This window comes from Antedon mediterranea, chromosome 9 (genome assembly GCF_964355755.1).
Source record: "Antedon mediterranea chromosome 9, ecAntMedi1.1, whole genome shotgun sequence".
NCBI lineage: Eukaryota > Metazoa > Echinodermata > Crinoidea > Comatulida > Antedonidae > Antedon > Antedon mediterranea.
The window spans coordinates 12,172,318-12,187,283 of record NC_092678.1 but is presented as its reverse complement, the minus strand read 5'-3'; the positions used below and the strand labels follow the sequence as shown (position 1 = coordinate 12,187,283).

Here is a 14,966-nt window from a genome sequence, read left to right as displayed (position 1 = left end):
ATGTAAACCGAACCCTTGTATTACCCCTACATTAACTTGTTATCAAGATGGCCAAGGCTTCAGCTTCAGATATAGGCCTACCTAAAAGCCTGACCTTTTAAATGGTTTGTTATAAGTTATTACGTTACTATTATTTAAACTAAAACCTTTTATTTTCATTTTACTGGTTTATAATTAATGAACTGATTACTATTGAAACCAGATGAAATTGCTTTAACATTCAATTGTATTTTATTGTGAAATGTTTTTTTTTTTAATTTATTAATTTTTTTTTTGGTTGTTTCGAATCTGTAAAGTTTTCCAAATCACCACAGAGCTAGGAAAACACAATAAGCTAAAAAGAGTTACTTTATGTCATATGTTTACTATTTTATTTACTATACTTTATGTGTACTATGTTCTGGACATGAGGAATTGAAAGAATAACAGCGACAACTTTTTTTCTAGGTTTGATGTTCCCAAGCGCTGGAGATGCGTATCGCTAAGTTAAATCATTTTGCATAATGTCATGTCATGTCATGTCATGTACAGCAATTATATAAAAACATTGAACTATTAATATGGTACCAATTGAAATTCAAACAAAATAAGTACACTTAAGTTTACCTAGTACGTCAGATGCGTGACGCATTACGCGAATCATTCAAACTGTCCAACGGATATTAAAATATAACTAGTGTAATTATAAAATCAATTACAGTATACGGTATTTATAAAAGAAAACAAATAAAAAATAAGTAACTAACTGAATAATGTTTCATTAAATGTAGTATTTATCACAATACATTGATACAATACATTTTCACCTACACTTTTGGCAGATGTTTTTATGATTTTTCTTTTCTGAAAATGTGCATAATTTGATTATTTTTTTTACAAAAAATGAATATTTGGTAGTTTGATTTTTGTATTTATTAATATTATAAATTTAGAAATCTTAAAAAGTGACCACGTCAAAATTTCTCGAAAACACAGACCCCACTAAAATAAATTAACAATAAATAATTAATATAGTATGCCTAGTAATTAATAAAAATAATAATTAATTTATATAATAGGTCTAATAATAAATAAAATACCGTTACATATTGATTATTACCAATTTTAGACCTATTTGACCTAAAACATATCTTCTACTAAACCGATTTTGGTATTGCAGATTTTAACTACTGTATATACTTATTGTTGTCAAAAGTAATAAAATATGCACATTTTCCAAAACAAATTACATCAAATTTGAGTTAGTGTTTACCGATTGGCCGACCGGGCGACTGACCGACTACGCGACTAAAAATTACAATGACAATAATTTTATTATGATGATGGAAAAAAAGAAGAAAAAAATCTTGCTTATACGCTTTGGCCGCCGCAACAGCGGAAAACCTTGTTCTAAACAACGATAATGAAAATACGTTAATAAAAGAGTACATTGGTACCTGTTAGTTTCTTACTGTCAGTGGTTACTTTTATATTTTCAATATTTTACTAATGGTCCATCCATTTCTTTCTGGTTGTTTTAACTTGTGATATACTGAATTTCGACTCGTTTTAAACAATAAAACCACCTTTCTAACAAATTAATCAAAATGGTGTCATGCATTTGGCCTCTATTATTATGTATTGCAAATGAATATATTTATGTATACTTTTCTCTATTGTGTTTTCCGTAAAGTAACCCATACAAGTCAAGTACATCAAACTGCACGATATAATTGTGCTGGAATATGCAAGATAATATTGATGTGTGAAATAATTATTTAATGTGGATGATAACAATAATGTGACGTGTATTTAGTTTCTAACATACATTTTAGTTTGTAATCAAACAAGATAATAAATGCAATTAAAACAATTATAATAAACGGTTATTATGCGTAATGTTTTGAATATAAGTTATTTTAAATAATGTTTTATTAGAATAATATCTCAATTAGATGGAGGTGTATAATACAGACAGCAATAACAAAACAAGTTTATTATTAAATGACAACACCGCATGCTTCACTGAACTAGCCAAACTACTTGACAACACCGCATGCTTCACTGAACTATCCAAACTACTTGACAACACCGCATGCTTCACTGAACTCTCCAAACTACTTGACAACACCGCATACTTCACTGAACTATCCAAACTACTTGACAACACCGCATGCTTCACTGAACTATCCAAACTACTTGACAACACCGCATGCTTCACTGAACTATCCAAACTACTTGAAAACACCGCACGCTTCACTGAACTATCCAAACTACTTGACAACACCGCATGCTTCACTGAACTATCCAAACTACTTGACAACACCGCACGCTTCACTGAACTATCCAAACTACTTGACAACACCGCATGCTTCACTGAACTATCCAAACTACTTGACAACACCGCATGCTTCACTGAACTATCCAAACTACTTGACAACACCGCATGCTTCACTGAACTATCCAAACTACTTGACAACACCGCATGCTTCACTGAACTATCCAAACTACTTGAAAACACCGCATGCTTCACTGAACTATCCAAACTACTTGACAACACCGCATGCTTCACTGAACTATCCAAACTACTTGACAACACCGCATGCTTCACTGAACTATCCAAACTACTTGACAACACCGAATGCTTCACTGAACTATCCAAACTACTTGACAACACCGAATGCTTCACTGAACTATCCAAACTACTTGACAACACCGCATGCTTCACTGAACTATCCAAACTACTTGACAACACCGCATGCTTCACTGAACTATCCAAACTACTTGACAACACCGCATGCTTCACTGAACTATCCAAACTACTTTACAACACCGCATGCTTCACTGAACTATCCAAACTACTTGACAACACCGCATGCTTCACTGAACTATCCAAACTACTTGACAACACCGCATGCTTCACTGAACTATCCAAACTACTTTAAAACACCGCATGCTTCACTGAACTATCCAAACTACTTTACTTCGGTCGAAGCTAGCTACTTTTGAATATTTATCATTATGTTGATCAAATGCATACCATTGCAAAGTCGACAATACGGCTCACTTTTACTCTTAGGGCATGTAAGTTTCCGCATCCATTTATGGTATAACAGTACCATCAGTCTTACCATAGGTAGGCAATGCATTTTTAAGTAAATGCTGGCAATGCGTTGGCTACTTTGATTGAAACAATATTAATACGGTGTTACGATCATATCGTAAAAGTATACTTTCTTGAACAATGATATTGGATATGGTGATGACGGGGAAATATCGGAAACTATCATACCAGCCAAGACGACGAAAATAATAGGAAATTAGGAGACGGAAAGTACCAATCTCCGCCAGGAAAACATGTGACAGAGTACATAATGCACGAAACCATCTTCATGTGTCAGCTTTATTTTTTTTAAATAATATCCTCATTCAGTTCAAACGATGTCAATCAAACTCCCAATTTTAAACAAATAAATTAAATTGTAATGCAATAATAAATTAACGCAAACAATGTTTTATTAATAAGCAGTAGGCCTATCCATCGTTTTTAGCAAACATTTACACCTGCAATACACTGTTTTGATTTTTTGGTTTTGTTTTTTTTCATTACGTAATTACGTTTGTCCTTTTATTGTTTGTTGGGGTTTTTTATTTGGCATAATGCCAAGGTAATTAAAATGTACCGATATAATAAAACATATGGTTATTATAATAGAAACTGTACAATCACTGTAATATAATATTTTAGATTGGATTGTTTCGACAACTGATAACATTCGTCAGGTAAGATTTTGATTCATTTTATTTTTGTTGTTCCGAAAATGTCAGTGAAATATATCTTTTTATTTATGCTTACTTCACTTACTTAAGTTTCCTTTACTTTACTTATGAAAAGAAGACTATTTTAAAAATAGCAGACATTGATAATGAGGAGAAACCAAGATGACGATATCTGCGATGCAGCACCACGACTATGACATGACCCAAACGGCGAGCCGTACATGTTACACGATACACTTTAAACTTATGTTCACGTTTTTTAATAATCATTTTTACATGATTTCACTTACAGAAGATGGCTCGAGCTCTGATTACTTTAATATTTTTACTTGTAATAATAAACGTAATATTTGAAGGGGCTGCACAAAAAGACGGTTAGTATACAGTGAAGCCTACATGTCAATATATAAATATATCATATGAAACTTCAATTTTATAAAACAAAAACAATACTTACTTACTTTTTAAATTTAATTCTTATTAATCTCTCAGTTATTTTGTAGTATCTATTTTGGATTACTAACAAGACGATCAAGGGCGTATCAATTTGATCTCTTTTGCATATGCATACATCCTAATTTGCTTCACTAGTTTCATTTTGTTTAATAGGAAATGTCCATAAATCTAAATCAAGGTGTAGAGTCACTCCTGGTGCCAAGACTCGTAGATGCATACAAGCACAGAGTACGGTTTGTTCACCGATATTTTTGAGAGCTCAATTGGATTAAAAACCTACTGTACACCAGCATCTTGACTACCATTCTTTATTATCATTATCAAACCAGCACAATTAATACTATAATCTCCTATGTTTAATATAATGATGATGGTGATGATGATGATGATCATGAAGATGATGATGATCATCATTATCATCATTATAACTATTACCTTTTATTTTCTAGATCTGATGTTCGTAAGTGCTGGGGATATTAATCGTTAAGTTCATTTCACCTTAAACAAACAAAGAACTTCTTATTTATTTTGAAAAAAAATAAATAATGGCCTGAAACTTTTTTTAATTAAAAATCTATCTAATTGTAATATATATTTCTAGTCTCGGTGTGTGTCAGGGCTTATGTTTTACTATTCTAATTAATGTACTGCACTACAACACTGTTGCCGCCATCTTTTGTTATCTAATTTAACAGGAAAATGAATTTCATCAATAATAGTAGCTGATTAAATTAAAATCTCATCATTAAATGCGAGAAAATGTTATTTTAATGTGATTTTCGTTTTCTTTCATTGTTATTGGATATGTAATTTGTTATTCTAAATAAAGCAATCAATCAAAAGAATAATACTGTCTTCTTTGAATGATTAAAAGTAATGATAATTTTACGTTCATTGTAGAATAATGTTAGCCTTTTATTTTGTTAAAAATAAAACGGCTATTAATGTATCTCCTAGTATCATATCCAACATAACGCATTTAACCTAACCTAATATGATACATAATAAACATATGGAATGATTTATTAATAAGCAGTCACCTACATATTTCTAATGTTGTCATTTTTCTTTACAACAAACATAATGTGTGAAGGCGGTTAGTAGTAATGCTTTTGTGGATTATTCATGCTATATTTTATAATCATTTGAAATACTATATTTACTGCTGTGAAAGTTGTACTCATCAATATATTAATTACTGTTAACATTGCTATAATTAAACACAACTATTATGATTACGACGATTAGTCTTTAATAATAATATTATAATGTAATACACCGGTTACTCTCTATATTAGCTAGCAACATAATTAAACATTATACAATAAAGATATGTGTTTCATGTCACGGATCCAAGAAGTTAGATACTACTATTAGTTTTAGCAACAATAATGCAATGATTATTTTATTATAAAGCACTGCTAAACATCGTCCGACACGAAGGCCAAAACATCATTCTTGTCAGACAGATGAAGTTTTTACATACATGAACTAACAGACTCTGTAGGCCTACCAGTGTAATATAACTATAAGGACGGTGTTTGAGAAATTTGTATATATATATATATATATATATATATATATATATATATATATATATATATATATATATATATATATATATATATATATATATATATATATATATATATATATATATATATATATATATTTAAAGAATACATTTATTTATAACTATAATCTTGTGCTACATTAGGCATACAACATTACTATTATTATATGGCTGCATTCAACACTCCACCTTGGCTAATGTATCCTCTGGTATATAATTACGACAGTATATATTTATTTATTTATTTATGCGGACACTTATTGTCGATCTCATGTACTGTAGTCGGCAATTTTTCTTTCATTTATATGTATTTATCATTTTAAAGATGTATTGTTCCCCTGAAAAAATTAATTTTTTAAAAAGATTTTGTGGAATATTCCATTTTGAATTTGTTGTAATACGGAATTTAACCATTTATTTGTCATTTTATAAAAGTAAAACATTGTTTTACTACGGATGTAACCTATACAAAGTCTAATCTAAATAATCTTCATCATCATTGTGACAGTGTTGATGATTGCAATTATAAGGCTTAATATCATTGTTACCCACATTTCCATAGATAATCATTATATTATAATCAATTAGCATATCATCTTGATATTGTCAATCTCATAACATGGAGGTTTCCTTCATTCTCTCAAAATAACATTATTGCTACATCTATGAACAATTAATTACTTTTTTTTTTAAGTTGTCGTCGGATGTTAGAGATAATCACCGTTAAGCTCAACAAAACCTATAAACTTTCTCATACTTTCTGAAGTAAATGTTAATAGCCTGAAACTTTGTAATTTCTTTTTTTAATCTGTATTTTAAAAAGTCTATCTAATTTAAATTGAATCTTAAGAGGTAAGAGTAAGCCTTCCGTAAACTGATTAATTCTGATTAATGTACTTAATAATAATAATAATAATAAGATTTATAGAGCGCACATATCCACAAAGTGCTCAAGGCGCTTGTGAAAACCATGAGAAATGCAACCATGAAACTAAAAACAACAAAAATATTTGCAAAACGGAAAAAAAAGACCAATCGAACCCATCTCACTGCTTTCGTTTACCGGCAATTTAAGGTGCACAGACCTGCCAGTTCATTACTCACAGGTGTTCTCAGTAATGTGGGTATCTAACTAAACAATAGCCTTACAAATTTCGACAGCAGATGTGTCTTAAGTGCACTCTTGAACACATCAGTAGACTTGCTAGATCTAATATGTGATGGTAATGCGTTCCAGAGACAAGTTGCAGCAACTGACCTGTCACCCCATGAATGCCTAGACCTAGGAACAATAAGTTGTTGCAGACTACTAGACCTAAGATTCTGAGCTGGCGCATGCCTGACCAGCAAATCACGGAGGTACTGCGGACCTTCACCATTTAATGTCTTGAACGTTATAAGTAAAATCTTGAAAATTATTCTATATGAGACCGGCAGCCAGTGGAGATCTTTCAAAATCGGAGTGATGTGATCAAATTTCCTTGTTTCAGTTATGATTCGAGTTGCCTCCCTTGAAATATACCTCCTTATCCTTCTAATATTTCGAAGATGATAGGTTGATCTACTGGTTATTCTGGAAATTTTTGTACTCATGGTCATTGATGAGTCAATCAAGATGCCTAAATTCTTGACATATGGAGCTTGATCAATTTCACACTCTCCGATGCTGAAGCTGAGATCTTTGCATTTATTCTTTTGATGAGGAGATGCAAAAATAATGAATTCCGTCTTGTCATCATTCAGTTTAAGGAAGTTATGAGACATCCAGGTTTCAGCTCGACAACACAATTTTTAAGAGTCTCAAACTTAACCTCTACATCCCCAGTTGAAATTGACCCTTGTGGAACAGAATAGTCCAGTACAAAAGAATCGGACTCCGAATTTCCTACACACACTCTTTGTGGACGACCAGAGAGGTATGAGGAACAGCAATCAAGAACCTTGCCATCCAGCCCTATGTAATGTTTGAGTCGCGCCAACAGAACAGTGTGGTCAACTGTGTCAAAAACTGCGCTGAGATCGAGTAAAATAAGTGCGATGAGGTTTCCCTTGTCCATTTCTTGTAGGACATCATTGGAGACACGCAGTAGTGCAGTTTCAACACTATGATGTGGTCGGTACGTCGATTAAAATGGGTCAAGCAAACTGTGTATGTTGAGCAAGACGTATTGAGACAAAGCGTTCAATGGTCTTTCCGAGAAACTTCAAGTTGGACACAGGCCTATAATTTTTCAACTCATCGGTATCCACGTTAGGTTTCTTGATTAAAGGTCGAATGTTCGATATCTTTAGAGCGTCATGGAAAAATCCCTCCGCAATACTCTGTTAACAATCAAAGTTATAGATGGGATGGTTACACGACATCAAGACATTTCTTCAAAAGCGATGTTGGAATTGGATCTAGGTCAACTGAAGATTTACAGGATGATCTGCTAAGAATAGACTTGATTTCATCTTCATCGGCCGGTTCTAGTTCTGATAACGTGATGATGTCTGCCGCAGAATCAACTGGAGAGAGAAGATCATAATGAAAAGAGACATCATGGATGTTGCTGCTATCACCGTACAGTCCATCACGAGTAGTCTAGATTTTGTTCTTAAAGAAGTCTGCACACTACATTGTTGTCATCATACTTTATTCAATATTTAATTATATGTTTTCTCAAAATTATTAGAGTAAATTAGTTTTACAATCTGAAATTCTATAAATATATAGGTCTATTTTTAGGTTGTAAAATCAAGGAGTATCTTAATTTTAATTATTAGATTAATAATAGTATAAAAGTATATTTTGAATATCATTATAGCATAGCACCTTCTACATTTTAGTGCAACAATATTATTTCTAGATATTAAAAACAAAACATTGTCACAGTCATAAGCCGAACGAAAAGGGTAATTTGCAAATATAAATATTCAGGTGTATTACCGTATGTAAGACTTTATTTATTTATTTATTCATTCAAGATCCAACAGTGTAAAGAAAAAAACACCAAAACAGGATCGCCATAAAATATACATTTGATTTACATAAAAAAAGAACAAGGAACAAACAAATTTATATATTATCAAAAATGACATCAAAAGCAGAAGTATTACAACTAAAAATATCGATGTAAGGAAACATTTGAACTATTATAAGAATGAGCAACCCGTTTTACATACATTAACACGAGAAAACTGCACTTTTAAAATATTATTAATACGAAGTTTACGCACAAGGACACGAAAATTAAATTGAGAGACAAATCTACATTCAAACTTTGAATTTAGGCATTTAAAAAGAAAAATCATGTCGGTTCGTGTGCGTCTAGTACTTGGCAAGAATTTACTGGTGTTGAGAGAACCGGCTGCTGGGCCGAGGAACTTTATGAATTTAGTATGAATCCGATCGATTCTTGTGGCATGAATTTGGACTCTCTGGAGTCTCCTATACAAGTAACTCTTGAACCAAGCATGAAGATTACCACAGATTCCAAATTGCTTGAGTTTGAGAAGAAGAAGATTGTGGGGTATTCTATCGAAAGCGTTAGTGAAATCTGTGTAAATAATATCGCATGCTCTATGGCTTCATATAAAGTAGACATTAGCATGGTCAAATTGGTCTCATACGATCTACCGGACATGAAGCCATGTTGTTCAGTAGCGATATGGGGATAAACGTGGTTCAAGAGTTGCTTGTGGACAATGCGTTCGAAAACTTTTGATATAGTGGGGAGTAATGAGATGGGTCTGTAATTAGCCTAATAACTTTAAGTATTGAATTAGCTTTGTGTGTGGGGAAAACGTTGGCGGTTTTCCATCTTTCAGGGAAAACAACAGTCTGGATAGAGAAACGAAATATGCGCGTGATTGGAAAGAATAAGGAGGTAGAACAGAACTTAAGGATTTCGTTGCTAATAGGGTCATTGCCCACCGCCTTGCGCACGTCGAGCGACCTCAAGATCTTGTCAACTTCATCCTGCCGAATAATGATGTTGTTCGGGACATCAGCGTTTACCTCTGGGAGACATCGATACTCCGCAGGTTCATTGTCCCTGGAGTCTGAGAAATTAGAAACAACAAAATTATTAAACAAACCAGCTTTGGCTTGCGGCGTCTCCGCAGCCTTATTAGCATGATTGGTAATGGTAGAAACAGTGGATTTTAAGACTCTTTTGTTGTTTAACCATGACCAAAATGGTTTGGGGTTGGTTTTAATATTAGATGACAATGAAGTTAAATAAGACTTATACTTAATTTTCCTTTTTTTTAATTTCGTCGGGCAACACAGAAGTTTTGCCTGCTAATAATGGAAGGAAATTTCTTCCAGATATTGTGAAAATGCTGCTTGTCCTTAAAAACTGTTACTAATTCTCTATCAAACCAGGGTGGTCTTTTCTTTTTAACTTTCACAACTGGAACAAGGTATCTAATAGTAGCTTATCGTTTACATCGTTACTAAAATCTAATAGGACTTCCCAGGGGACCCTTTTAAAAGTTTAGTTTAGTTCTTCAAAGTTTGCTTTTTTATAATTAAATTGGTATCTAGTAAAATTATTAACAAAAGCAATGTTATCGTCAAACTTGAGCATGAAAGAGATTGATTCATGGTCAGAATCGAACACATTTTGACCAGTTTTTATCTCGTATACCAAATCGTTGTTGTTACTCAAGACTAAATCCAGAATGTTATTGTTACAAGTGTTATTTAAGTTGCATTGTTTGAGGTTAAGTCTATCGAGAACAAAGTCCGTAAATAGTTCAGTTTGTTGGTGCGTGGTATGTGCCGTCAGGGAGCCAGAGTATGTCCGAGAAATTAAAATCTCTTACGATTAGGAGTTTATGGACTGGATAGCTCCGCATGGATGACTTCAAAGTTTCGATGAGATGTTCAACAGAATCGCGTTTGAGATTAGGTGGGCGATAGTAAGTGGCAACTAGTAATTTCAAAGATCGAGATATAATTACTTCGACCCAAGTTATTTTGTTGACATCGTCTTCCAGGTGAAATAATCTACGACTGGTCAATCGATTTGAGATGTACATAAGAACACCTCCTCCACGTCGTCCGTCCTCCTGCCTGTCTCGTCTGTAGAGCCTAAAGTCAGGAATCGTGATTTCAGAATCAATGACAAAATCTTTTAAGGAAGGAAACGATATCATGAAGGTGGTTTAACATGTGTGACGTGTCTGCATACTTGAGTGCAGTATATCCATTTTGTTTTTTAGACTTCTAACGTTCTGGTAATACATATTAATATGATGTTCACCATTTTTACCACTAACATTTTGAGTTGTTGATTGTGGCGGACCCGGGTTTAATTCTACATCTCCGAATTGAGTTAATTTCGGCTGAAAGGATGCACAGCACGAATAGTTAGAATAGTAACTCATCGACCGGCTCGAGAAACGCCTTGATCCAGTAACGAACGTCGTTACTTTCGAGGATGGTTCGTGATTGAACATCGTATTCCTCACTGAATGAACATTATAAAGGTTTTTCTGTAGAAACAGAAATAAAAGTAGGATGCTTAATCCTGCATATGTTTTCTGCAAGGTAGGCATATTGGTTGAGATAGTTGTTGAGAAATGTAGTAATTGCGCCTCAAATCAACCTTATAGACAAGGAAGCAGATTGATTGATCGTTCGCTACCACCCGTTGGGCTGGAGTTTGTACCAAAACGTATATCCGACGATCATTTGTATTAGACCAAGCCATGTTCATAGGATAAGATAATATTGTAATTGGCAAAGACCAAATCCAGGAAGACGTGATCGACTGCTGACAAAGAAATACAGAAATTTGCTGATAATATTACACACCTGTATACAGACATTTGCTGATATTTATTACACACCTGTATACAGACATTTGCTGATAATATTACACACCTGTATACAGACATTTGCTGAAATTTATTACACACCTGTATACAGACATTTGCTGATAATATTACACACCTGTATACAGACATTTGCTGATAATATTACACACCTGTATACAAACATTTGCTGATAATATTACACACCTGTATACAAACATTTGCTGATAATATTACACACCTGTATACAAACATTTGCTGATAATATTACACACCTGTATACAGACATTTGCTGATAATATTACACACCTGTATACAGACATTTTCTGATAATATTACACACCTGTATACAGACATTTGCTGATAATATTACACACCTGTATACAAACATTTGCTGATAATATTACACACCTGTATACAAACATTTGCTGATAATATTACACACCTGTATACAAACATTTGCTGATAATATTACACACCTGTATACAGACATTTGCTGATAATATTACACACCTGTATACAGACATTTGCTGATAATATTACACACCTGTATACAAACATTTGCTGATAATATTACACACCTGAATACAGACATTTGCTGATAATATTAATTAATTATACTTTTAATTGTAATGTTCTCTACGTTCTATCGTTCGTGACAAACATACAAAATGCAAACAGAAAGATGTTATTTCTTTAGCGTTAAAACAGGGAAAAAATCTGTCAGATATCAAATAAAAATAAAAAACTATATGTTTGAATATTGAATAATTTTAACTCATGATATGTTTTATATTTACATTATTTAGAACAATACTGTATTTGACATAATGACAATATTCACCTCCACTAATTTATTCTTTTGGCTCGTGTTTTACATCAGATTAATCAGTAACCTTTCACAAAAGATATAATACAATTGTTTTGGCTACATCTGTTTTTAAAATCTATTAGTCAACTTTGTAAAATATATCAAATAAATTTGAAATAAATATTTTAATTTTTAAAAATGTTTTATTAATATGCAGTCACCTACACATTTATAGTTTTGGCATTTTTTTACGACAAATTAGTAGTTTATTCTTCAATTATATAATTCTTACGTAAATTGTATTTATTACAAAAATGCTATTTTGGTATACTAATTTTTGACATAAAACCCATAAAATAAAGATTGCATATGCAAATATAGAAATGCGTTTACGTGTACAAACAATCACATCGATTACTTCTTCAGCTAGGATTGTAGGCCTACTAAATTTGCCTTGTTATTCTAAAACAATTATTCAAAACTGATCGTCAGTCCTGTGAAGTATTCGATTGCTTTGTTTTGATGAAATCTCAAAGCAGTGTAAGTACATATTTTTCTCTTACAGTACGTAAAAACGTCATAAAATGTTCGTAAAATTTCTATTTACTGGCAAATTAACAAGATGTCTCAGTGGATGGAGAAATACGACGGGTAGAAAGAAACTATGCACTAAGCGAATTGCCTAACAATGATATCTTTTTTATCGTAAAGTTGGTCTTTTCTATCGTTATTCAACAATGACAATAATAAGATGACGATAACGGACAACACAGAAACCAAGAGGCCAAGCCAACATTTACAGCAGCATAATAGGATGACGTAAAGGAACAACACAGAAACCAAGAGGCCAAGCCAACATTCACAGCAGCATAATAGGATGACGATAACGGACAACACAGAAACCAAGAGGCCAAGCCAACATTCACAGCAGCATAATAGGATGACGATAACGGACAACACAGAAACCAAGAGGCCAAGCCAACATTCACAGCAGCATAAGGAAAAGAACAAAATAGACGTCGAGGTTGACACGAAACAAAGACACAAAATGTGATGAAGCATAATCATATTAAGACTTTAGTATTTTTATTTTGTTTACATTTAATGATAAACTAATGAATAATCATTTTTACAGGTTTTTTTTTATTTTCAGAAGATGGCTCGAGTAGTATTGATTGCTATAGTATTCCTGCTTGTAACAAATTTAATGTTTGAAGTTGCCGCACAAGAAGGCGGTTAGTAGTATTATGTTCATGCTATATTTTTTAATATGTTGATGATATACTATTTACAGCTAGAAAAGAATCAATCAATAAATATTAAAATACTGTTAACATAGTGCTATATTTAAACACAACTATCATGGTTACGAAAGGGTAGGTCTATATTATAATCACTGGTTACTATCTATATTAAATAGCAATATGCTTAATAATTATACAATAAAGAGATGTTTCAAGTGACTGATCCAAAAGGTTAATTACTAGGCATTTGGTAAAGATACAATGTTACTAAACATTTACCTTAAACTACTATTATTGGTTTTGAAAATATACTTGTTAATTTTTTTGTTATAGAAAGCCCATGTGAACCAAATACATGTGAGGCTGGATTTACATGTAATGTCGATTCTGGCAGCTGCACGGAAAGACCCAAAAAACGTACGGTTTGTTCACTGTTTATTTTAATAATTCAAGTTATACTCGACATTCGTATGTTATACTCGACATTCGTATGTTATACTCGACATTCGTATGTTATACTCGACATTCGTATGTTATACTCGACATTCGTATGTTATACTCGACATTCGTATGTTATACTCGACATTCGTATGTTATACTCGACATTCGTATGTTATACTCGACATTCGTATGTTATACTCGGCATTCGTATGTTATACTCGGCATTCGTATGTTATACTCGACATTCGTATGTTATACTCGACATTCGTATGTTATACTCGACATTCGTATGTTATACTCGGCATTCGTATGTTATACTCGGCATTCGTATGTTATACTCGGCATTCGTATGTTATACTCAGCATTCGTATGTTATACTCGACATTCGTATGTTATACTCGGCATTCTTATGTTATACTCGGCATTCGTATGTTATACTCGGCATTCGTATGTTATACTCGGCATTCGTATGTTATACTCGGCATTCGTATGTTATACTCGGCATTCGTATGTTATACTCGGCATTCGTATGTTATACTCGGCATTCGTATGTTATACTCGGCATTCGTATGTTATACTCGACATCCGATGTTATACTCGACATTCGTATGTTATACTCGACATTCGTATGTTATACTCGGCATTCGTATGTTATACTCGACATTCGTATGTTATACTCGATATTCGTATGTGATACTCGACATCCGATGTTATACTCGACATTCGTATGTTATACTCGGCATTCGTATGTTATACTCGATATTCGTATGTTATACTCGACATCCGATGTTATACTCGACATTCGTATGTTATACTCGGCATTCGTATGTTATACTCGACATTCGTATGTTATACTCGGCATTCGTATGTTATACTT

The 14,966-nt window shown here is 32.8% G+C and overlaps 1 protein-coding gene and 2 long non-coding RNA genes across 3 annotated transcripts; 2 read left to right on the top strand and 1 right to left on the bottom strand.

Moving 5' to 3' along the window:
• Positions 1-3,717: 3,717 nt before the first annotated feature.
• LOC140059547 (uncharacterized) lies at positions 3,718-4,987 on the top strand. Its single transcript, XR_011847217.1, has 4 exons — positions 3,718-3,762; positions 4,052-4,133; positions 4,369-4,443; positions 4,665-4,987. It is a non-coding gene; the product is annotated as an uncharacterized lncRNA (long non-coding RNA).
• A 1,929-nt stretch (positions 4,988-6,916) lies between these two features.
• LOC140058167 (uncharacterized) lies at positions 6,917-7,552 on the bottom strand. The gene has a single exon (XM_072103726.1). The coding sequence runs from the start codon at positions 7,550-7,552 to the stop codon at positions 6,917-6,919; it is 636 nt and encodes a 211-aa protein (XP_071959827.1).
• A 5,250-nt stretch (positions 7,553-12,802) lies between these two features.
• Positions 12,803-14,067, top strand: LOC140058425 (uncharacterized). The gene is made up of 3 exons (XR_011847005.1): positions 12,803-12,944; positions 13,558-13,639; positions 13,982-14,067. It is a non-coding gene; the product is annotated as an uncharacterized lncRNA (long non-coding RNA).
• The last annotated feature ends 899 nt before the right edge of the window (positions 14,068-14,966 follow it).